This window comes from Microplitis mediator, chromosome 1, assembly GCF_029852145.1.
Source record: "Microplitis mediator isolate UGA2020A chromosome 1, iyMicMedi2.1, whole genome shotgun sequence".
NCBI classification, from domain to species: Eukaryota; Metazoa; Arthropoda; class Insecta; order Hymenoptera; family Braconidae; genus Microplitis; species Microplitis mediator.
Window position 1 is genome coordinate 20,787,143 of NC_079969.1, and position 22,377 is coordinate 20,809,519.

General features: G+C 28.8%; 4 protein-coding genes across 8 annotated transcripts; 1 reads left to right on the plus strand and 3 right to left on the minus strand.

Moving 5' to 3' along the window:
- The first annotated feature begins 704 nt into the window (after positions 1-704).
- Positions 705-7,705, plus strand: LOC130675185 (ATP-dependent Clp protease ATP-binding subunit clpX-like, mitochondrial). Of its 5 annotated transcripts, none has more exons than XM_057480727.1 (7): positions 705-861; positions 1,620-1,770; positions 1,853-2,065; positions 3,577-3,725; positions 3,793-3,982; positions 5,535-6,439; positions 7,315-7,705. In XM_057480727.1, the coding sequence occupies exons 2-7, from the start codon at positions 1,701-1,703 to the stop codon at positions 7,579-7,581; spliced, it is 1,794 nt and encodes a 597-aa protein (XP_057336710.1). In that variant the 5' UTR covers positions 705-861; positions 1,620-1,700; the 3' UTR covers positions 7,582-7,705. The 5 variants fall into 5 exon arrangements, with proteins under 5 accessions (XP_057336710.1, XP_057336741.1, XP_057336718.1 ...); XM_057480758.1 differs by having other exon boundaries at positions 3,793-3,970; XM_057480735.1 differs by having other exon boundaries at positions 814-947.
- A 1,569-nt stretch (positions 7,706-9,274) lies between these two features.
- Positions 9,275-13,025, minus strand: LOC130675214 (mitochondrial outer membrane protein SLC25A46-like). Its single transcript, XM_057480772.1, has 5 exons — positions 12,651-13,025; positions 11,172-11,454; positions 11,038-11,094; positions 10,677-10,953; positions 9,275-9,707 (listed from the first exon to the last, which is right to left on the minus strand). The coding sequence occupies exons 1-5, from the start codon at positions 12,811-12,813 to the stop codon at positions 9,300-9,302; spliced, it is 1,188 nt and encodes a 395-aa protein (XP_057336755.1). The 5' UTR covers positions 12,814-13,025; the 3' UTR covers positions 9,275-9,299.
- An 876-nt stretch (positions 13,026-13,901) lies between these two features.
- On the minus strand, positions 13,902-19,596 carry LOC130675179 (A disintegrin and metalloproteinase with thrombospondin motifs adt-2). The gene is made up of 3 exons (XM_057480715.1): positions 19,227-19,596; positions 18,145-19,130; positions 13,902-16,289 (listed from the first exon to the last, which is right to left on the minus strand). The coding sequence occupies exons 1-3, from the start codon at positions 19,335-19,337 to the stop codon at positions 15,134-15,136; spliced, it is 2,253 nt and encodes a 750-aa protein (XP_057336698.1). The 5' UTR covers positions 19,338-19,596; the 3' UTR covers positions 13,902-15,133.
- Positions 19,597-19,803: 207 nt separating this feature from the next.
- Positions 19,804-22,245, minus strand: LOC130675220 (dnaJ protein homolog 1). The gene is made up of 2 exons (XM_057480783.1): positions 22,040-22,245; positions 19,804-21,368 (listed from the first exon to the last, which is right to left on the minus strand). Exon 2 carries the CDS (start codon positions 21,355-21,357, stop codon positions 20,278-20,280), a length of 1,080 nt encoding a protein of 359 aa, XP_057336766.1. The 5' UTR covers positions 21,358-21,368; positions 22,040-22,245; the 3' UTR covers positions 19,804-20,277.
- Positions 22,246-22,377: the final 132 nt, after the last annotated feature.

Below are 22,377 nucleotides of genomic sequence, written 5' to 3' on the forward strand. Positions count from 1 at the left end.
TATAACTCGAAGACAAATCATCCGATCGATTTGATTTAAATTGCAATTTCTTTTATATTTGTTTCTACGTACCACGAACCTCCAGTTTTTCGATCGAATCAAAAATGTAATTTTGGCAGGCTGAAAATCATCAAATTTTCGCCCAAAATTAAAAATTTTTTTCTTAGCTCGAGGATCATGGTACGGGAAATACCTTCTAGTTTAATAAACTTTTTTGTTTTTTTTTGTTTCATGGACTATGAAGGTCGCTATCACCGCAGTAGGGGGACTTTTTTTTTAGCGTTGGCAGATTGTGAATAACTCGCTGAATTTTTTGGTCCAAACATTTTATCTTATATCCACGAATATATCCTTGAAACATTAAAACATCCCATGCAGTAGTTTTCTTTAAAAAAATTCCCAAAAATCATCGTTTTTTCAGGCGGTCATACTAGTGGTCCCCCTTAATACCGGGTCGAACTTATTCCTTAATAAATTATCTTAGAACTGGTATACAATTTAACCCATTTTACTGTCATCAAAAAAGTATAGAGATGATTTAACGTCAGTGAATTAGTCGAAAAAATAATGATCGTAAGCACACAGCGCGTTCGCACTTGAGGTGTGCAATAAAAATTTGAATTTTACTGCAAATACTTTGCGTGAATATTAAACAGACAGCGCTTAAGTGAACTTAATGCTAAATTGACAGTTGATAAATTAGGAAGCAGTGCTATATATTTATATATATAAATGATTTAGTGTTTATTCTGCATTCTGTTCTTGAAAAGAAGTAAAATTAGTCTTAATTTATCAAAGATCGAGATCGGGGGAATCGGGAGACATTGGCTCAGCATCATTATTTGTTTATTCAACGTCAAGGTAAATTACGTAACTTAATCTAGTGAACAATATAAAAAAAAAAAAACAAAAACAAAACCCAAATAAAAGTGTCAGTGTCAATTTTGGTAAACTTTTTTTTTAACCTATTTTTTGACCTAGATAAATAAAAATAAAACTAAACCGTATGTACATACATACATTACATCCTTTAATGTACACATAAAATTGTCCTGTCATATACTATGTGTCACTTTATTTTTTTTTTTAATTTTTAACTTTTTTTTTATTTTTTTCCATACAATTAATAATTACAGAACTTAAGTGTTGATTATCAGATAATGAATAATGAAAAATTCATGAATTATCATTAATAATTTTTTTGAAAAAGTTATTTACAATTAATACGTGTCAAATTATACATTTTGTTGGATTAAAAATATAAAAAATATATTTAAAAAAAGCAAGGTTAGTGGTTTCACCATTGCAGTGAATTACTCTAGTGACTGAGTATCAACTGTGCTACGTCATTCAATAATTTTTTTATCTGCACAATTAAATACACAAATAAATTTTTCATCATCGTGCAGTATAATATACAACACAATTGATATATGTTAATAAAGTGGCCTAATTGAAAGTCAAACGCAGTTAATAATAATAGATTTAATTAATAACCATATGTATAACAATACACTTGATAAAAATTATATTTATCTGCTCGTAAACATAACGTTGAATTTAATACTTATATATTCATTAATTATTAAATAATGAAATAAAAAAAATTTTTGTTACAGATTTACTGATATCACATTGGTTGGTGATTTGTCTTGTATTTGTTTTATTTACTGCCACATTAAAAACATAACAGCTTAACAATGAGCTGTATAAGGTGCTGTTTGTATAATACAAGATCTCTAGTATCAGCGAATCATGTTACGAATCACGGTAAATTTTTTTAACAATAATAATGCTGGTAAAAAAATTAATTAAATAGTTTTTGAATAAATACATCGGGTTTGATTTTCAGTGCAAAAAATAGTACGAGTTGTAGCAGCAAGATCATTATCGACAACTTGTGTATTATCTAAAGCGCCTAGTGAACCAACACCGCCTAATAAAGATATTGGTACTACAGCAGGTAGTGGAAATGGAAATGGCAAAGGAGGTGGTGGAGGAAAAAAAAATACATTAACATGTCCAAAGTGTGGGGATCCTTGTACACATGTTGAAACGTTCGTATGTAAGTTTAAATAAATGTTTATATTATTGTCGAATAGTTTATCAAGTTTAAGTTAAAAGGCCTAGTACCCGATCACGAACTAGTACTTGATCACACAGTAAAATTTAGTAAATAGTAGAAGTGCCGTTTTTGGCTACTCTAGGGCCGGTTTTGGACACTTGAAAAATTCAAGTAAAATAATTTTCAAAATAATGTACTTAAGGATCGGAACGTTTTTCGCTCAGCGATAATGAAAAAAATGTATGTCATTTCACTGCTTAAGGGTGATTTAAGGGGTAGCTGGGGTCTGCAATTTTCGGCTGACATACCAGCACCTGTGCAAAACATTTCAGAAATCTAGATCCAGTAGATTTTTTACTTTTCATTTCGTTTTTATATTTTCGTTTCGCAAAAAATGTTCCGATTTTTAGGTACCTTTAAAATGCGCAATGACATAATTAATTTTTTTAATGTCTTCGAAGAAACTTTCATTACACTAGTACAATGAAAGTTTTTTTTGTACTTTTTCATACATTAAAATTAAGTATTAAATGTCAAAAAATGGAGCAGTGGCCACAAATGCTACTTCTACCCTACAATTACTTGAGTGATTGGGTACTAGCTCCCTGATCAGGTACTGGGGTCTCTTCCTCAAAAAGAAGTAAATGTAAACGTACAGTAAACGTAAGTTTTGAAATATATATTTATATATTTTAAATGTCAATCAATTTACACTGTAAAAAATTTGCGGAGTGAATGTAGTGTAAACGCGGAGTGCATAAAGTTTTAATTATTTACTCCCCTCGGAGTGAAATTCACTCCGAAGAGGAGTTTTGAAAATATTATTAATAAAAAATAACTCCACTTAATAAAATCGAAGTAAAAACTCGCGTATGATATTACTGATACAGCTGATACGCACACGATCACATATGCAGACACACGCGTACGCATACACACATACTTGCAAACACACGCACACTGTTTAACTGTAGTGATCGAATAAGTAAAAATATTTAAATGTTAAAACTCTGGCCTGGAGTGAATTGGGAGTGAAATAAAATCCGCGTAACTCCGAAATCACTCTGCTACAAAAAAACTCCCAATTCACTTCGCACGCGGAGTGATTTTTTTTAACTCTGAAACTCCGAGTGGCGGAGTAAATTCAGATTGAAATTAAACCCGGATTCACTCCGAATCCACTCCCGATTTTTTACAGTGTATTTGTAAACATTATTGATAAATTTAAACTTGCAATTAATTAAAAATTTTTTTTTTAAATATAAATTAGAGAAATTAAAAAAATTTAATTTAAATGACAACAAGTTGTCTAAAAAAATAACATGGTACATGTGTTATTAATTTTATATTTTTTGTTATCGTATAAAATTGACTTTATTTTCTTTGTTTTTAAAAGATAAAACTTTGTTTGCATTTATAAATTTGTTTTAAAGCACGTGACTAATCCGAATAAATATTTCAGCGGTAAAAAATATATTTAATTAATAACATTATTTTTAATTCTATAAAAGCGTCAACGAGATTCGTAAAATGCGAAAAGTGTTCCCATTTCTTTGTGGTATTGTCAGAAATTGACTCAAAAAGAAGTCTTAAAGAAACATCAAGAAGTGATGACTCTAAACAAGGATTCTACAGGAAACCTCCACCACCTCCGAAAAAAGTAATAATTATTTTTAATACTAATAATTATCAAATTTATTAATTTAATTAATTTTATAATTTTTCAGATATTTGAATACTTGAATAAGCATGTGATAGGTCAGGAATACGCTAAAAAAGTTTTAAGCGTAGCAGTGTACAATCACTATAAACGTATTCACAATAATCTTCCACCTCAGAATTCAATGCAAGCCGGCTCTAACCAAGTTGGACCACAAGAACTCAACTATCCATTTACTCACAGAGGTCTTAAACCGCGTAAATAAAATTTTATTGTCCTTATAAATATTAAGAGCATTCTTACACAGTGCGGCCCACTTTTTTAAAATTTCCAATGACTTCTAACTGCCAGTCACATTTAAATATAATTAAACAAATTGAAACATTAATTGAAAAGACGACAATTTTGCTATCATATAAATTGAAAAAAAATTACTTCGTTATTTCAAACCTTATCCCGAAATCGGTTGAACATGGGTCGTTTATGTCCCAATATTCTACTGTAAACAGCCTATATACCTGCTAATTTCGATGAAAATGTTTATTGAAAAAGAGATTTTCGGGACTGGTAACAACTCTATCGCATAGTTAGAAGTCCAAAGAACCTACGAATTTATTCAGACTTTTCCGTACAGAATAACGTAGTTAAATAAGCGGTGGGCGCTAATGACCCATATTCAACGTTTAAAGGTGCTGAAAACAGCGAGACTGGTTTAGGGTTAAATGCGCAATTTTTTTTTATTATTCTCAAATATATTTTGTTGCCCCTATAAGCCCAAATAACACACTTGGCTTCATAACATCTATAAGATAGCAGTTTTGAGGCTGTTTTTTGACCCATCGATAAGGTACCAAAATGTTGATAAAGTAATCAGAAATTCATGTCACCGAAAAAATATCTACTTAAAAGACTTGACAGAAGTGACGACAAAAAGTAAATTACAAATAATGGTCAAATAAGTCATCTAAACGATTTTTTAACTGACATGTCTTTTTTAACACAGGAAAAACAACACAAATTTTCTATGTCTCTTAGGACCAACATCCGCATATTTTTTTTATATACCAAAAAAGGTGACTTTGACACAAAAAATTTGTTTTATCCTTTTAAAAGACATCTTAAAGTTGTTTCTGTACTACTTGGAAACATACAAACTCTGGTGACGTATATTCGAATTTCATCCACACCGATAGTAGACAATTTTGTTTTCTTTCCCAAGTAGCACAGAGATTTTTTGTCTCAAAGCAAAGTTTTTTTTATATAAATAAGACATATAGATGTTGGTCCTAGGAGTCATAGAAAATTTGTGTTCTTTTTACCGTCTCAAAAAGAAAAATCATTTCTATTAAGAAAATTGTTTAGATGACTTATTTGGCCATTATTTGTAATTTACTTTTTGTCGTCACTTGTGTCAAGTCTTTAAGCAGATTATTTTTTCAGTGACATAAATTTCTGATCGCTGTCAACATTTTGGTGTCTTGTCAATAGGTCAAAAAACAGCCTCAAAATTACTTATAGATCTTATAGATCATAAAGCTAAGTCTGCTACGTGGATTCGATCGATTTTTGGTATGTTGCAGATATGCAACAGCGAATTTAAGGATTAAATTTGCTGTTTAACGAAATTTGTTAAATAAATTTTAGCCGAAAAAAATTTTTTTTTAATTTATATCCTAGCGTCTAACAATGACCTTGATCCAAAATAATAATAATTTTAATATCATTTTACTACTGAATATTTATAAACAGAAACTAAAAAAAATTCATATTTCAAATATAAAAAGTACAATGCAGTTATTAATATTACAGATTTACTTCACGTATCGAGCTTGGGAAATCCATTGAGTGTTGGTCTTCAACATCCGCCTGGTAGTACCGACCAACAAAAGGCCAGTGCTAACCAATCAGTCCCTGGTTCAGATATTTTAGACAGCACTCAACATCAATTAAAATTAGAGAAGAGTAATATTCTTCTATTAGGCCCTACCGGGTCAGGAAAAACTCTGTTAGCTCAAACAATAGCCCAGTGTTTAGATGTACCCTTTGCTATTTGCGATTGTACGACTCTCACTCAAGCTGGATATGTCGGTGAGGACATCGAGAGTGTAATAGCTAAATTACTGCAAGATGCAAACTATATAGTCGAAAGAGCTCAAATGGGTATTGTATTTTTGGACGAGGTTGATAAAATTGGCGCAGTACCCGGAATCCATCAGTTACGTGACGTAGGTGGTGAAGGTGTACAACAGGGTATGCTAAAAATGTTGGAAGGTACTATCGTCAATGTACCGGAAAGAAATAGTTCACGTAAATTACGTGGTGATACATTACAAGTTGATACAACAAATATTCTGTTTGTTGCGTCCGGAGCTTACAATGGCCTTGACAGGCTCGTGTCGCGACGTAAAAATGAAAAATATCTTGGTTTTGGTGCTGCACCAGCAACTGAAAATCCTGGTAGAAGAGCAGCATCATTAGCTGATGTTGCCAATATGTCACCATCAACTGAAGATGATAATAAAGAAAAAGATGTTTTGTTAAGACAAGTTGAAGCACGAGATCTTATTGACTTTGGAATGATTCCTGAGTTTGTTGGAAGGTTTCCTATTTTGGTGCCTTTCCATACGCTTGACAGAAAAATGCTCGTAAGAATTTTAACTGAACCCAGCAATGCCATGGTCCCACAGTATCAAATGCTGTTTTCAATGGACAAGGTTTTTCATTTTTTTTAATTTTGGGAGCTGTTCGTAAAATACGTTCGCACTTATGGGGAAGGAGGGGGTGTCGCTCAATGCGACAAGGGGGTCGGGGGGTCTAAGGAAACGTGACGTTCGCAGCTTATCAAATAATTTTGCAAATTTTTCTCTCGGTTTTAAAAAAAAAATTTTTTGTTACAATAGAAAGCAATTCGTTTTATATTTGTAAATATATATAAATATACAATTATATATTTATATTTTTATTATATATATTAGAGCTCTTAATATTAACATTAAGAGGTTCTGCATCGCACTTTTCTATTTTCCATAAGGATAACATGGAAATAATTTTTTTTGCATCTTCTGATTTTTATAAGTAACTAACAATGTGTCGTAGAAAAAACCTGCAGACATATATTTACAGGGAATTGAATGCTCTACAAAAAAAAGCTCTTATGATTTTTTGATAAATTCATCTGTTGAAATTGGAGCTTGAACCCAAATTTATAATAAATTTTAAAATCTTTTTTGTAGATAATTTTATTTTTCAGAAATAATCTTTTTTAAAGTTTTTTAAAATTCCGCATTGATTTTTAGTTATTTTCATTTTAATGCAAAGCTCTTAAAATCGATCAGAACATTATTTATTTGTATATATAAAATATATAAAAACATTTCTATACACATATTTTCGTCATAATTGGAGGGGGGTCTATTATTTGTGATGCAATATTGATAGGGGGATCGCAGAAAATGTGACATAGCGAGAGGAAGAGAGGGGGGGGGGTGTCTAAGAAGTTAAAATTTTGCGTGACGTATTTTATGAACTGCCTCTTGTTAATGGAAAAAAATAAATATAAAATTAATGCTTATATTTTATTTTTCGATAGGTTGATTTAACATTTACAAACGAAGCCCTTGATGCAATAGCGGCGCTTGCAATGGATAGAAAAACAGGAGCCAGAGGACTTCGTGCTATCATGGAGTCACTTTTACTAGAGCCAATGTTTGATGTACCCGGTAGTGATGTTTTGAGTGTACACGTTACTGAATCATCTGTTGGTGGTAAAGATAAACCTCAATATGTAAGAAGAGGTGACTCAACAACTGAAGAAGACCCTCAACAAGAACAACAAGCACAGCATGTGAATAATTGAAATTTACAGTAAGAGGTGTAATGCCTCATGTTAAATAATAATTTTTTTTTTTAATTAAATAAAGATATTTAACAAATTGTGCGCGTAATTATCGAAATAAAATTTTAATTTTAAAATAAAAAATTATTTTATAAGAATTTTTGACGCAAATTCAAGTTTTGCGTATTCCCGGTGTAATTATATATATCATTTATATATTTAATTTTAATGGAGACCAATTATATATTTTTTTTTTTTATTATTATTATTATTAATTGGTATTATTAATAAAAATTAATAAAAAATTATTTGTACACGCGTCTAGATAAATGATAATTATTTGTAATATATTGTAAATAGCAATAGAATCATAATAGAATTTTAAAGAAAGTATATAAAAAAATATTTCCATAATGTCATCTAAATTCAATCATTTCTTTTAATTTTAAGGCCATTCTCGGACACTCGTGTAAAAAAATTCGTTTTAAAAGAATTCTAAAAAAGTTTCACATGTCAAACTTTTTTGGAGTCTTTTTGGAACAAATTTTTTTTACACTGCAGTGCCTCCCACTTATTAAAAATTTTCAATGACTTTTGTAAGCAAAATTTTATCAATTAATAAAAAAAAAAATTGAAAAATTAATTAAAAAAAAAAAAAAAAAAAAAAACGTAATTGCAATTTCGCTGATGTAGATTTCTAAAAAAATTACTTGTGATTGTTAAAAATAAGGAGTTAAATGAAATTTGTTTACTGAATTTCAGCAAAATCTCTATGTCAATTTTATAATACGAATTTTCAAATTTTTCTGACTAAAATTTATTTGACAAATTTCGTTTAACTGCTAACTGATAACAACTATAAGTATTTTTTTTAAATTCTATACCTCGGCGAAATTAATTTTTTTTCAACTAATCCTTCACCAAAATTTTTATTACGTTGTGACGTTAAAAGTCATATTGCATATTTTTTAAAAGTGGGAGTCTGAGAATGTCCTTAATTAGATTTAAATAAATATAAAGTGACTTGAATTAAAATTATATAAATCTAAAATATTAAAAAAAATAAAATGAAATGTATAAATTAGATAAAAAAATTATCCAACATTTTTTTTCCTTTACTATCGAAAAAAATTTTTAAAAATTAATGTCAAAAAATTAGAAATAGTAGACGTGTTACTTATATATATAGAATATATATGATTATATTTGAAGTTTCACTGTGATATTAAATACAAGGAAGTTATCTTTTATTTCTATCATCAGAACCGACTAAAAAAATTATTTAATTAATAAAATTTCTAATTAATATATGAAGAAATATAAAACTACATAACTTTAAGATATTTTAGTTATAACAAATTATCTCCACGTCTATTTGTTTTTATTATAGACAATTTTTATGTATGATCGTATATTTATAGCAAATAAATATTCAAAAAATTACAATATAACGAAAAAAAAAAAAAAAAAAAATGGATTCCAAATTTGTTTCATTGTTTGTCTAATAATTAATCAACAAAAATATATCTTCTATCACTTCTATTATCGATTTATTATCATAATAAAAATCTTAAAGTAATAATTATTGTTCCTCTTTTTACAATTATTTCAATTTAATACTTAAAATAAAAAAAAAAAAAATTTCAAAAAATCTCATCTTTAATCGCCATGACAAAAAAATCAAATATAATTAATTAATCAATAAATCTATACACAATATTTTCTATAAAATAAATTAATTAACCTTCATTGTAATAAATATTTTGTTGTGTTTTAACTACTTTAGGTTTTGTTTTCAATATCGTACCAATTTCAGTGAGAATATATTTTGTTGCTTTTAATACTAAAAAATGTATACCAAATTGTAATACAAGAGCACCAAAACCTTTGTACAGACCTAATGTACCTTCAGTACTAACAATCGTACGATAACAATCAATAGCTCCGCTGTATCCCGTTAAAAGTGGCATAACACTTCGTCCATTGTCAAGATTATCAATGATAGTCCGAGTGCCTTGGAGATGAAGCCGATGAACAACAGTCTCAAGTGGGTAAAATAACACGTCTGCTGCGCACATTGATATTAATGTTGAGTGTAATTCAATGTCTTGCATCACTCCTTCAGATAAATCTCGACTATAAGCTCCCTAAAAAATATTTTTCATTTTAGTTTATGGAATTTTGTTTAATTGAAATTTTTCTTGGAGATAATTTGCAAAGAATCGCACTCTATTACATTATAAATTTCGACAATAAAATCAGATGAAACTAATTTGTGATAGATTCTATTTTTAAAAAGTTTCAAAAATATTTAAAATTTTTTAAGGATTTTTATGTTGTTTCTATCATGGAAACTTGTAACAAGTTAAAGAAACTTATAAAAAAATCTGGAAAACGGTTGACCCTGTGGGCCAACTCAAAAAACGAATGTGCCAAAAATATATGTATTTCACTAAAAAAAGTAATTTTTGTCCAAGGATATCCTCGGAACAAACCGACCAATTTACGCGAGCTCTGCAGCAATCGAAAGAGCTTGTAGAGAATTAGATTTGATCAAACTTCGAAACAAATCTGTCGAGTGATTTACGAATTATACATCCAAAACTTGAAAAAAAAATTTTTTTTTTTTTTTTTCATTTTCCGTATAACTCGTAAACTACTTGACCAATCAACTTTAAAATTTATTGAGATCCAGTGCTGCCAGATCATGGGTTATTTTAACCCCTTCCCGCGGTCAAATAGCATGGAGTGTAATGGCAGGAGGGGGTAAAAATATCCCACGATCTGGCTGCACGGTTGAGATTTGAGCCTTGATGAGCCCTTTCGATTGCCGCAAATTACAATCAAATCAGTTAGCAGATTAACTTCGTAGGACCTCAAAACGTCGAGATCTGATGAAAACTCAATTTTCGAAAATCGGACCGAAACCAATAATTTCACTTTTTATTTGAAAATTTTCAATTTTCATAGCGGGAAGTTGAAAAATTTAGTAACTCAGCAACTGATAATACTGGCCTACAATTGGGACTTTGCAATTCATAATTCATTGAGGACACAAGCTATTAAAATTTTTATTAATGATAATTAAGAAATCATAAAATAAAAAATAAACTTACAGTTCTTTCTTGTGAATGTCTATCTCTCAGACACATTATCCGACTAGCAACACTTTTTACAATCAATGAAAATAAATATTTAGCAACTCCATAAGCAATATGTGGAGCAAGAAGTGCATAAATTGGAATAATTCTGCCTTTAGTCCCTACTTCTAATAATCTGATAGCTCCATCACGAAACACATCAAGTATTCCAGGTTTTTCAGAAGCTATTTCTGACTGCACAGTCTCAACTAAAGATGCTGAGTAAAATGGAGCAACTATTCCAATCGAAACACTAAAATTTCAATTATTGTATAACATATATATATTATATAACTTTATAGGTAATAAGTAAGTAAATAGATAATAATATAATAACCATTTGAGAAGTAAATGTTGTCCAAAAGCTTTTATAGAGCATTCACTGTTAATTTCTCTGTAAATTAAATAGTAAATTAATTAAAAAACAATGCTTATTATGTTTATTATAAATTTTTTATAGTCAGTAATTACTTCGGCCAGGGGGTAAGTTTAGAAATAACATCTTCAACAGCTAATGTTAAACCTCGTACTAATAACACTGAACCAATACCTTTCCAGAGTGTGCTCAGACCTTGAGTTTGATGTAATCTTACTATCACCGGTATCAATGTTATGGGCACTAAGTGATAAGTTGATGCTCGCGGATTAACTTGACATTGTCTTCTTAAAACAATGAAAGGATGAATCAAAAGATTCTCTGTTATTAAACTTACTATCCCACAGCCAATGCCCACAGACTTTTTAACTGCAATATCTAAAAAAAAAAATAAATAATTAAATAATACCTGACAATTCGAGGGTCGAAGAAATGCATGGTAAGGTGCAGGATAAGGTGTGGAAATGTAGGCAGAGCGGGGAAAAAAGGTTACAGTGATTGGATTTGTAGATTATGTGGGAATGAATGAAAGAACCTGAAGCATATTTTTAAGTGCCAAGAAGTTACGGGGAAAGCAAAAAAGGAAGTGAAAGAGTACATTTAAGGGTGGAGAGGTGACTTAGTAGAAGTTGCTCGAATACGAGTTATCGGACACTGAGAGGAAAGCCGATTAAGAAGATATACGAGTATCTCTGATTACAAACTCTGATTGAATTCGATTGGAAAATTCTAATCGGATTTAATCGGAAAGTTCCGAATCAATCCGATTGAAAGTTACCCTGATTAAAAACTTCGATCGAACCTGATTGGAAAATTCGAATCAGATTTTATTGGAAATTACTGATTGACTTTCAATAAGTTTTAATCGGAAAGTTCCGGACACATCCGATTGAAAGTTAATCAGAAATCGGAAAGTTATTAGGAAAAAAAATTATTATTTTCCAATTGAATCTGATTAAAAAATATCAATCGGATTTAATCGGAAAATAATTTTTAAAAAATTATTATTCTCCGATAAAAATATTTCTATCGAATTTAATCGGAAAATGATCAAAAAATAAATTTATTATTTTCCGATTAAATCAGATACTTGAAACACTCCCGAGCAATTCTGATTGAATGTTTGGTTTTAATTAAATCTGATAGAAACCCGATTGAGTTTCAATCAGATTCAATCGGTTAAAATCGGAATTTTTAATCAGGAATATCAAAACGTTCGTGCAGTTATTCAGAGAGAGAGAGTAAATGACAGTGTGAGGACTGAGCAGGAGGTGGTAGACAATTGTAATAAAGGTGTAGGTGATAGCAATAAATAAAAGCTTAGTTGTAAAAATAGAGTAATAAAAAGGATAATAATCACTTTGGAAATACAGATGAAAATTGAAAGAAAAAATGTAAATAGTGATGAATGTAACTGTACATTGAAATAGAAATAAATAATAAATAATACGTGACAATTTGGAATTGTTGATTATAAAATTAAATAGTAAAATGTATAGATCGATTGCGGTTGAATAATAATAAATAAAATATAGATATAAGAATTTAAAAAAAGAACCTTGTTATGACCTTACCATTGTCAGATGTTAAGTCTTCTGATAGAAGCGGTAATGATGGTTCTAGTGGTAATGGTCTTAACATACCACGATTATAATATTTATCTGGATCATCTTCAAATTGTCTGTGATCTAGTGATCTACCCCTGTAAACTTGATCATAACCTGCCATTCCTGCCATATTATAGATAATGTCAAAATTGACTTGGATTTAAATAATTTATTTGAATGATACATTGACTGTCAAGTCAAATTTTTTATTTATTTACTACTGTCACACTATCGTAATTTATTTTCCGTTTTGCCAAATATTTTTATGCCATTAAAAATACTGTTACTGTATCAATAACATTTTCAATGCCATTTAATGTTCATGACTATATCTATATATACAGTCGACAATATTTATATTGTTTTGAAAATGAATTAGAGATGGCGCAATACTGGACTTTTTTGGTCCATCTCACTGATGTCAAATTATTTTTATTTTTTTAATTTATCGCAGTTCGCAGTAATAAAAAATAATGAGTGTGAGTGTAGCAGATATGAGATAAATTTTAATTTATAAATAAACGAACAAAATAATTAAAAAGATAAAACTAACAAAAAGCACATACTGATTTTTAAATTTTATAAATGCGCATTTTTTTTATTTCTATTCGATTTACATTTTTTTCATTTATTTAAAAATTATAACAATTCTCTAATGTCTGCTACATTTACAATCATAAAAAAAAAAAAGAAAATATGTATGAGTGTAATGTAGCAGACATTAGACAATTTATAAATTTGAAATAAATAAATAAATTAAGTAAAATAATGAAGTTGAAAAAAAAAATGCGCGTACGGATTTTGCATTTATTTAAATATGTATTTGTAAATTTCTACTCTATACTTACATTTTATTAATTTACTCTCAAATTTAAGACTCTAATTTAAAAAAGCGATTTGGAATGATTTGAAACAATTTGAATCGACTAATATATAGATGTACACTTAACATGGAGCAAATCATATTTCTTAATCAGAGGAAATTGAAAATTGTCTGTTACATTCACACTCATAAATATGTAGCAGGTTTGCTAAAAATATTCAACAGTAGTAAAAAAATAAGTGTAAATGTAGCAGACATGAGACAATTTTTAAATTACATATAGAAAAATTAAACAATTAAATTCATAAAATAAAAAAAATGCATGTACTGATTTTAAAATTTTCTAAAAGTTCATTTTTAATTTTTTTGTTAAAAAAATTTTATTTTATTATTTTAAAATATTAAAAATTGTCAGATGTCCGCCAACTTTACTGTCATAGTAAAAAGACTAAAATCCTCATTATTTTTTTTTATACGTTACATTTTTTTGTTTAAAAATATTAATATTTAATATAATTTTTATTTTTATTAACAAATTACAAATTATTAAAAAAAATTTTATGAACAAATACAAAGACTTGAAAAATTTTGTACATTTAAAAATTATTTTTGTATTAATATTTAATTCATTTAGAAATATAAAAATTGTCAGTAATCTATTGCTTTCATTATCATGAATGTGAATGTAGCTGACAACTGGCAATTTTAAAAATTTTTGAATATTTTCATTATTTCATTATTTTAATTAATTTCTTATTTATTAAAAATTTATAAATTGATTCACATTTGCTAAATTTACACTCATATATCATTATCCTAATCAATTATTATCGTACTCCCACCCAAATATTTAAATATTAAATTTAAAATAATAGGTTTATATCTTAACTTCATCATTTAATTAGTGCATTTAATTTGCATCTTGGTGGATAATACGCAGTAGATATTTTTGAAAATATAAAAGCCCAATTTGGAATATATGATGTGAACAATAGAATGGTATAAAAATTATTTTCGTAAGCAATTAATCAGTACGCAATCAATTTCAGTAATAAATTAGATAGGCATTAACAATGTTTACAATAATAATGTTAGCGATTGATAAATCGATAGACAAACTGATACCTTTTCATGGACGAGGACAAATACAATAAAATTATCATCAATGACGTTTTATTTTTTATTTATTAAGACTATCAAGTAACTTAAAATATCAGATTGTATATCAAACAAAATGAATGTACATGCAGTTATGAAGTATGATAAGCAAAAAATTGGTAAATTGGTCACCCCTCTTTACATCTCAGCCACAAACATCGCAGTCAAAAAATCTCAGCAAAAATATCTCCAAGTAAAAATATGAGTTGTTTCGCACTCATATTGTACATGAGATTTTTTTTGTCTGAGTCGATGTCATTTCTGAGATAAAATCAGGGAGAGCTGTCATTTTAATTAAATCTTGTAATAATTACGAATATTACAATTTTTTGGGTTCTGTCATTTTATCTCAGAAATGACGTTATTAAAATTACACAATAATATAAAACTTATCGATTGTAAAAAATTAAATATTAAAATTATCAGCATGAAAATTTTATATAATGAACCAACTCATGGAATTCTGAAATTATTTTAGATCTAAATCATACGGCAATTCAATGTAATCATTATCTATCCATTCATTGTCATTAGTTGTAATATTTGTTGGAAAATTTTTAGACAACGGTAAACCATCGATACCCAAACTCAAATACTTAATTAATTCATCAGGAATTTTATAGTTATCAGGTCGTGCATTTTGCGGTCCCAAGTTATTGAAATTAGTAATATTCCGTCTCAAAGCGTCTTTAGCAAATCTAAAATCACTGGGCAAACAATGATGTTGAAGACAAAAATAATCTTGATTATTTTCATGGTGACACCATGTACCATCAGGAAAATATGGATCAACACCAAGATCATTTAATTCAATACGTGGTGTATAATAAGAGGCAATATCTTTTCGTCGGCAAAAAATAGCACATGACATCCAGGGTCTTCCTATTTCATGAGGAGCTTGTAAACCAGTACCATCTCTATCTAATTCTGGTAAATGTTCGCTAAATTCTTTACACTTAATTGTTGCAAACTCTTCGATAGTAATACGTTTTTTACATAATTTTTCATCGTTACAAATCATTACATCGTAAGAAGGACCTTTACAGTCTTCATTCAATTGTTCTTTTATATCTTTATTATTATTACAAACTCTACGTCGTATTTTTGATCCTTTAGACTTTTTAATACAACCACTGACACAAGACGATTCTTTCCATTTACTCCAACCACCATTGCCTTTAACTCCAGAAGATTGTGGCTTTAAAAAATGCAAAGATGGTAAACATTCACCACCACGGCATTCTTTACCCTGTTCACAAACCGTTCCCTCTAATGCAGGACCAGCAAAATAATAACCACTGCGATGTGGACTTTTACATGACAATGACTGGCAAGCATTTGCTAGTGAAACAACATCAGCATCTTTATCTCTTAATAATAATTCGCATTGTCTTTTAGCAGTCCAAATACGTCCGGGTAATGTAAGAAATCTTGAATGATCTAAAGTTTTGTCAAATTTATTTAAATTTTTATCAAGAAGACAGGGTTTTTTTCGTGGTAAATCAAGAGCTACTTCTCGGCTACATGAAGACCAAATTGTTTCTCCTTGTGTACCACGACTTGGTGACATGATGTAGCCATCACGAGAACAAGAGTTACCTGTTGAATCATGATGCATTCCTAAGCTAAAAAAAAAAATAAATAAATAATTAATGATAATATTCTATATTATTAAGAGAATAAGGAAAATTTTGTTCCAGTCATATCTCTATGATATAATTATTTAATGTTTGTAACTTTGGTATCGTTAAAAAAGTCTCGACTTGAATTTATGCTTTTTCATGATTTAAACTCTTTTTTAATGATGCCAAGTTTCGAGATAAATAAATTTATCTAAAATATTCGAAATACATTTAAATTACGCGTGAAAAAAAGATCGTATTTATTTTCTGTAAATAAATTAAGGATATGTTCAATAATTCAGTGCATTTCTGTTGGTACAAATTTATGTCGCCAATTGTTCATAATTCACTCTAGAAGAGAAAGATGTAAATGTGCGATTTTTTTTTCTCAAACGTATTTTGTTACTTCTATAAGGATTTACATAGTTTTGAAATTTAAAATTGAACCGTCACGTCAGTTGTCAAAACCCAAGTAGCAGACTTGAATTTATGATCTATAAGATCTATAAAAAGTTTTGAGTCTGTTTTTTGACTTATCGATGAGGCACCAACATGTTGACAAAACAATCACAAATGCATGTCACCGAAAAAATATCTGCTTAAAAGACTTGACACAAGTGACGACAAAAAGTAAATTACTAATAACTTATTAGTAATAAGTCATCTAAACAATTTTTTTAAGACGGGAAAAAGAAGACAAATTTTCTATGACTTCGAGATTGAAATTTTTCTTGTCTTTTTAAAAGACATTTGTATGACATCTTAAAGTTGTCTCCGTGTTACTTGGAACAGAACAGCTTTTGATAAACTCTCAAAATTTAATAATTTTTTTTTATCTTTATCGTAATTGAGATGTTTTAAAAAAATATACATATTAGACGATTTAGAAAAAAATTTGAGTGTTTGTGGAATTTTTTTAAGAATCCCTTGATTTAACAATTATCGAAATTAATAAGTTTGTGAATGAATGACAAGATCTGTCTTATTAAACTTGAATGATAATAAAAATACACACTGTAAAAAATTTGCGGAGTGAACGCGAATTAAATCCGGAGTGAATGAGGAGCGGATGACTGTATGTTGGAGAAAAATTCACTCCGAAGGGGAGTTTATTTTAATTATTCATCTTGATCACGTCCAGAATATGTATATATATATAAATTTTTCACGGGTGTTATGGATAAATTGATTGATTAATTAATTAAACATTAATTTTTTGAACGACGTTTCTTCACTTTATTATAATATATTGTGACTTTTTCAAGTTCTTAAATTTGTTGATTATTAGTCAAATTTGAAACGTCGTTCAGAAAACGAATGTTTGATTAATTAATCAATCAATTTGTCCATAATATCTGTGACAAATTTTAGATATTTATTTTAATATTGAAATTCCAAATCGGAGTGAATGCGAATTTAAATAAAAGCCAAATCACTCCGCTAGAAAAACAAACTCTCTATTTATTCCGTATGCGGAGTGATTTTTTCTAAATCTTCAGAACTCCGAGTAAATTCGGATTTAAATAAAATCCGTAATTACTCCAAATTCACTCCCGATTTTTAGCAAAGCACAAAATATCAGAGAGTTTATTGCCCTTATTAAAAAAAGCCATTTAAAAAGATTAGAAAAAAAAATTTTAAATACTTATTAATACTTTTGAATACTTTGGAATCGCCTTTCTTATGGGTATTTGCAAATCGTTTTAAATCGCTTCTTTTAATAAGGGTGGTAAAAATTTAATCAATAATTAAATTTAAATCATATTTCATAAATTTGCAAATGGTATTGATGCTAAAGCAGTCACTACATGACCGCAGGTTTTACGTTTAATAATTAATAATAAATAGTAATACATACTTATGACCTATTTCGTGAGCTGTAATGTACACTGATGTAAAACCAGCAGATGGATATGGTTTACCAAATCTATTAGTAACTCCAAATTCAGCAATAACACAAGCATATGAATCCAAACATGCTCCAGAGACAGTTGCAAGACCCATTGTCACACTATTTTTTTCACCATTTTCATATGCATAGAAATCTAATCCCGATACATAAAGTCCAATATCCCAATGATTTGGATCATCATCATCTTTGGGATTTTTAGCAGCAGTATAATTACAAAATGAATTCAATAATTTCAATCTTTCCCCATTGTAATGGGGTAAATCATCTGGTTGATGTTTCATCATGTCTAGACGTATTAAGACAATATTTATTCTTGTACCAAGACTAGGATGATAAAAAAGAGCTTGTACTGCATTAATATAAGCCAATAGCATATCCCGAATTTTTTTTTCACTGTAATCGAAGAAAGGTGAGAATAATTTATAGCCTGGTTCATCAAAAAAAACTGCCAGCTCTACTGTTAATTCATCTGTTTGTTTTCTTCGAGGTCTTTCTTCAATTATATTTTGAATCGAATTTATAAACGGATATTTTTTGAAGCCCGAATTTAAATAATCAAAAGAAGATGATGAAGGTGATGGAGAAAAAAATGATGATACATGAGTTCTCTTAACAATATGAGGCATTTCTTCCTCAAAACGAACATCTTCAAATATTAATTGTTCATTTTTATCTAATGGCGTTATTTCAAGAGTAATATTTTTCAATATTACAAGACCTTGTACTCCTTCTTCGCACAAACTTATTGCTGCGGTAATTAATTCATCTTCATGAATATAATGACACGAATATGGTTTATTTAATTCTACTATTTCTTCAACAGTATTAGGACCACTGTGCCGCCAAACTTTAAAATCTGGAGCTAATAATTTATCATTCCTCAGTAATTTAAGTTTTATTGTTTGACCAAAGGCGGTAAAAATAATTGGAATCTGAAAAATTAATATATTATCAATCAGTTTCATAACTTGGGATTTATATATTTTTAAATTATGTAACGTTTCTTATGTATAAAAATAAATAAGTACCTTAGCATCTGTCGAATTGATAGATTGGAAATAAATGATATCCTCGTCTTGTGATGTTGATAAAACTACAAAACTAAATAATAAAATTACAAGTAAACTCAATGAACTCATGGTGACAAGTCAGTGAAATAATTTTTGCTCTTTAATTTATATGAGTTCAAGTGCATTTACTTGCATTATTGTCATAGAAACAAATTATGAATACAAAAATATGCAGGTGCCTGCATAAAAGTTGATGACCTTTTATCTAAATATTGCAGTTAATATTTATTGTTATTATTATTATATATTACGTTTTTTTTATTTATAAACTTATTTTAAGTGGTACCGCACTGAGTGTATTGGCCTGTCGTTGTCCGGTGGTCTATTTTAGGAGTGCGTTGATGATCAATAATAATAAAAAGAGAAAGGATTGATATAAAAATATATTTTAGGAAATAAATAAATAAAAAGATATCAAATAACTTAATGTATCTATTTTATTTTACGTGTACAAATAATTTTAATTCCATTTGTCACATAAAAATGATTAAAATTAAATAAATTCACTCAATCAAACAAACATTCATCCATAATACGCAATTATAACACAACAATGTTTTCTAATAATTAAAAAATAATTTTTCATACATAAATTGTTAAACAAAATAATTATAACAGAATCAAATTAAATTCTTATTTATTGTTTTTTTTTATCAGTACACCGGGACATTATATATATACGCGCGTATAGCCCGGACCTTCTATAATATTATCAATAATAATAGTAGTATACATTGCAAGATAAAATTTAAATATATCATTAAATTGCTGTTAACCTTTTAGGGTCCAGTCATTTAACATATTTTATCTGCAAAAATTTTTTCACATATTTTACACGCATGTTTTGTTCTTCATAATAATGTACTACAACGTACATCTCATTTCAACAGTAAATGATACAAATGATTGAACTAACGTATTACTTATTATTATCAATTTTTTTTTTCTTTTAATCGATTCAAGATGTACATATTCAGTCATCTCACTACAAAGAATATTAATTATTAATTCAATTTGGTAAAGTATCATACAGTATGTCTTTGATGCTTTGTGATAATTTATCAGGAAATTTGATATCAAATGAAACGAGTAAATCGCCTTTTCTTGATGGTTCTTTTGGGAATGGTAGTCCTTGGCCTTGGATTCGTTTAACCATGTTTGGTTTAACGATTTCATCAGTAAGATTAAGAGTCTTTTTTTCGCCAAATAACGTTGGTACTTCAACGATAGTACCACAGAGAGCCTGTTTTAAACTTAACTTACAGGTGTATCTGATGTCACTTCCTTCTCGTCTGAAGTGGGGATGAGGTTTGTCGCGAATAATAAAGACAATGTCAGCTGGTACTTTACCACGGCCTTGATCACCTTCTTTTTGGAAGGTAATTTTAGTTCCTGCTTTCCATCCAGGTTTGACATTGATGGTAAGTACTTTGTCTTCTTTTTTAGTTGTACCGTCTGGCTGTATTACCCGTCTTGATATCTTCATTTTTTTAGCACAACCACGTGCGATGTCTTCTAAACTTACATAGAGATCGTGTTCTATTGGAGGATCTTGAGCGTGATCTTTTTGACCTGTCATTCGACCACCACCTGGACCGGCGAAGTTGAATGAATGTGATCTAAATGCACCCTGTCCACCGCCACCACCTGGTCGTGCACCAGCCATCCTCAAGTCAAATGGATCTTCCATGTCCATGTCATCATTGCCGCCGAATGCAAATGTTCTGCTGTTACCACCGCCAGGACCAAATTCAAAGAATGTAGCAAATGGTGAGGATGAACCGAAGAATTGAGCAAATGTAGCACGTGGATCTCCATGGAAAGTATATGTTTCAGCGCCACCACCTCCACCACCAGATGATGCACCGCCTTTCAATCCTTCTTCACCGAATTTGTCATAAACTTCACGTTTTTTAGCATCTGACAGTACTTCATACGCTTCTGCTATTTCTTTAAATTTTTCTTCTGCTCCAGCGGCTTTGTTCTTATCAGGATGATATTTAAGAGCTAACTTTCTGTATGCTTTTTTGATTTCATCATCATTAGCTCCTTTTGCGATACCCAAAATTTTATAGTAGTCTTTTCCCATTTTTGTTTGTTCTGAAAAATAAAAAATAAACAGTTTTAAATAAAAATTTTAATTTTTAGTATAAATAATATAATTTAACATTTTTACATTTAAAAAAATTATTTATAAAATTTTAATTTAATAAAATTTATAAATTATAATTTAATTCATTTATTAAAACATTCTAAGTCTAGATACGGACATTGCAATAAATTAAGGAAATGAATATTACGACATTGATTTACTAAATTTGTATTTCCGTAAACGTCAGTCTACTATTTTTTATTACTCTTAAGGGATTATAAAAAATAATAAATATATAAAAATATAATTTTTTAATTATATTATTTATTTTTAATATAATGCCATTTTGAGGTCATGAATATCTCGAAACACCCACGGTTATATATTTATAGTTATTTTGGGAATGATGATGCCGTGATGTGAAAGCGAACAGTCTTCATAAGACCAACGATAAAAAATAATTTTAAAATAAACTTAAACAAGCATATGAATCATTTAAATATATTTTTTATTTAAAATATTATAATTTTGCCAATAAAAAATAATTAATTTTTTTTCCGTACTTTTTTAAAGCGCTCATGACTCCCATTTTGAAATGATTGCAAATAAAAGTCTACGTATGGAAACGATATCGCTTTTGAGTATTTTATTATTACTTATTATTTATATTAATAGTTACCTTTGTTAGATGTTATTAATCCGTTTTATTATTATTTTTAAATATTATTGACACTTAAGAAATCTTAATATCACTATTAGAATGTTCTAGTTTGAATAGAAAAACTAAATTTAAAATTAGTTATGTCAAGTCTTTCAAGTCTCGATTTTAACTGGAAAGTACTCTACAGTTGCGCAGATCATATATACAAACTCAACGTCTCGTGTCTTCTGGAACTTTCTAGAATAAGAATAAAGCCAAAGTTTCATTAGCTTCCGTGGCGCTTTCGTGCGTCATCATAGTGACCCTAAGTCACTATTTTTTTTATTTATCTATTAAACAAAGATCATCTCATATAT

Coding starts and splice junctions, on each gene's coding strand:
- LOC130675214 (XM_057480772.1), bottom strand. CDS start 12,813: ATGGCAGGAATGGCAGGTTATGATCAAGTTTACAGGGGTAGATCACTA. Junction 10,954..11,037: donor CAACATTTACTTCTCAAATG/GTTATTATATTA, acceptor TTGAAATTTTAG/TGTTTCGATTGGAATAGTTG. Junction 9,708..10,676: donor GACATTCACAAGAAAGAACT/GTAAGTTTATTT, acceptor AATATTTTTTAG/GGAGCTTATAGTCGAGATTT.
- LOC130675179 (XM_057480715.1), bottom strand. CDS start 19,337: ATGAGTTCATTGAGTTTACTTGTAATTTTATTATTTAGTTTTGTAGTT. Junction 19,131..19,226: donor TCAATTCGACAGATGCTAAG/GTACTTATTTAT, acceptor TTAATTTTTCAG/ATTCCAATTATTTTTACCGC. Junction 16,290..18,144: donor GCTCACGAAATAGGTCATAA/GTATGTATTACT, acceptor TTTTTTTTTTAG/CTTAGGAATGCATCATGATT.
- LOC130675185 (XM_057480727.1), top strand. CDS start 1,701: ATGAGCTGTATAAGGTGCTGTTTGTATAATACAAGATCTCTAGTATCA. Junction 2,066..3,576: donor ACATGTTGAAACGTTCGTAT/GTAAGTTTAAAT, acceptor ATTCTATAAAAG/CGTCAACGAGATTCGTAAAA. Junction 3,983..5,534: donor TCACAGAGGTCTTAAACCGC/GTAAATAAAATT, acceptor TTAATATTACAG/ATTTACTTCACGTATCGAGC.
- LOC130675220 (XM_057480783.1), bottom strand. CDS start 21,357: ATGGGAAAAGACTACTATAAAATTTTGGGTATCGCAAAAGGAGCTAAT.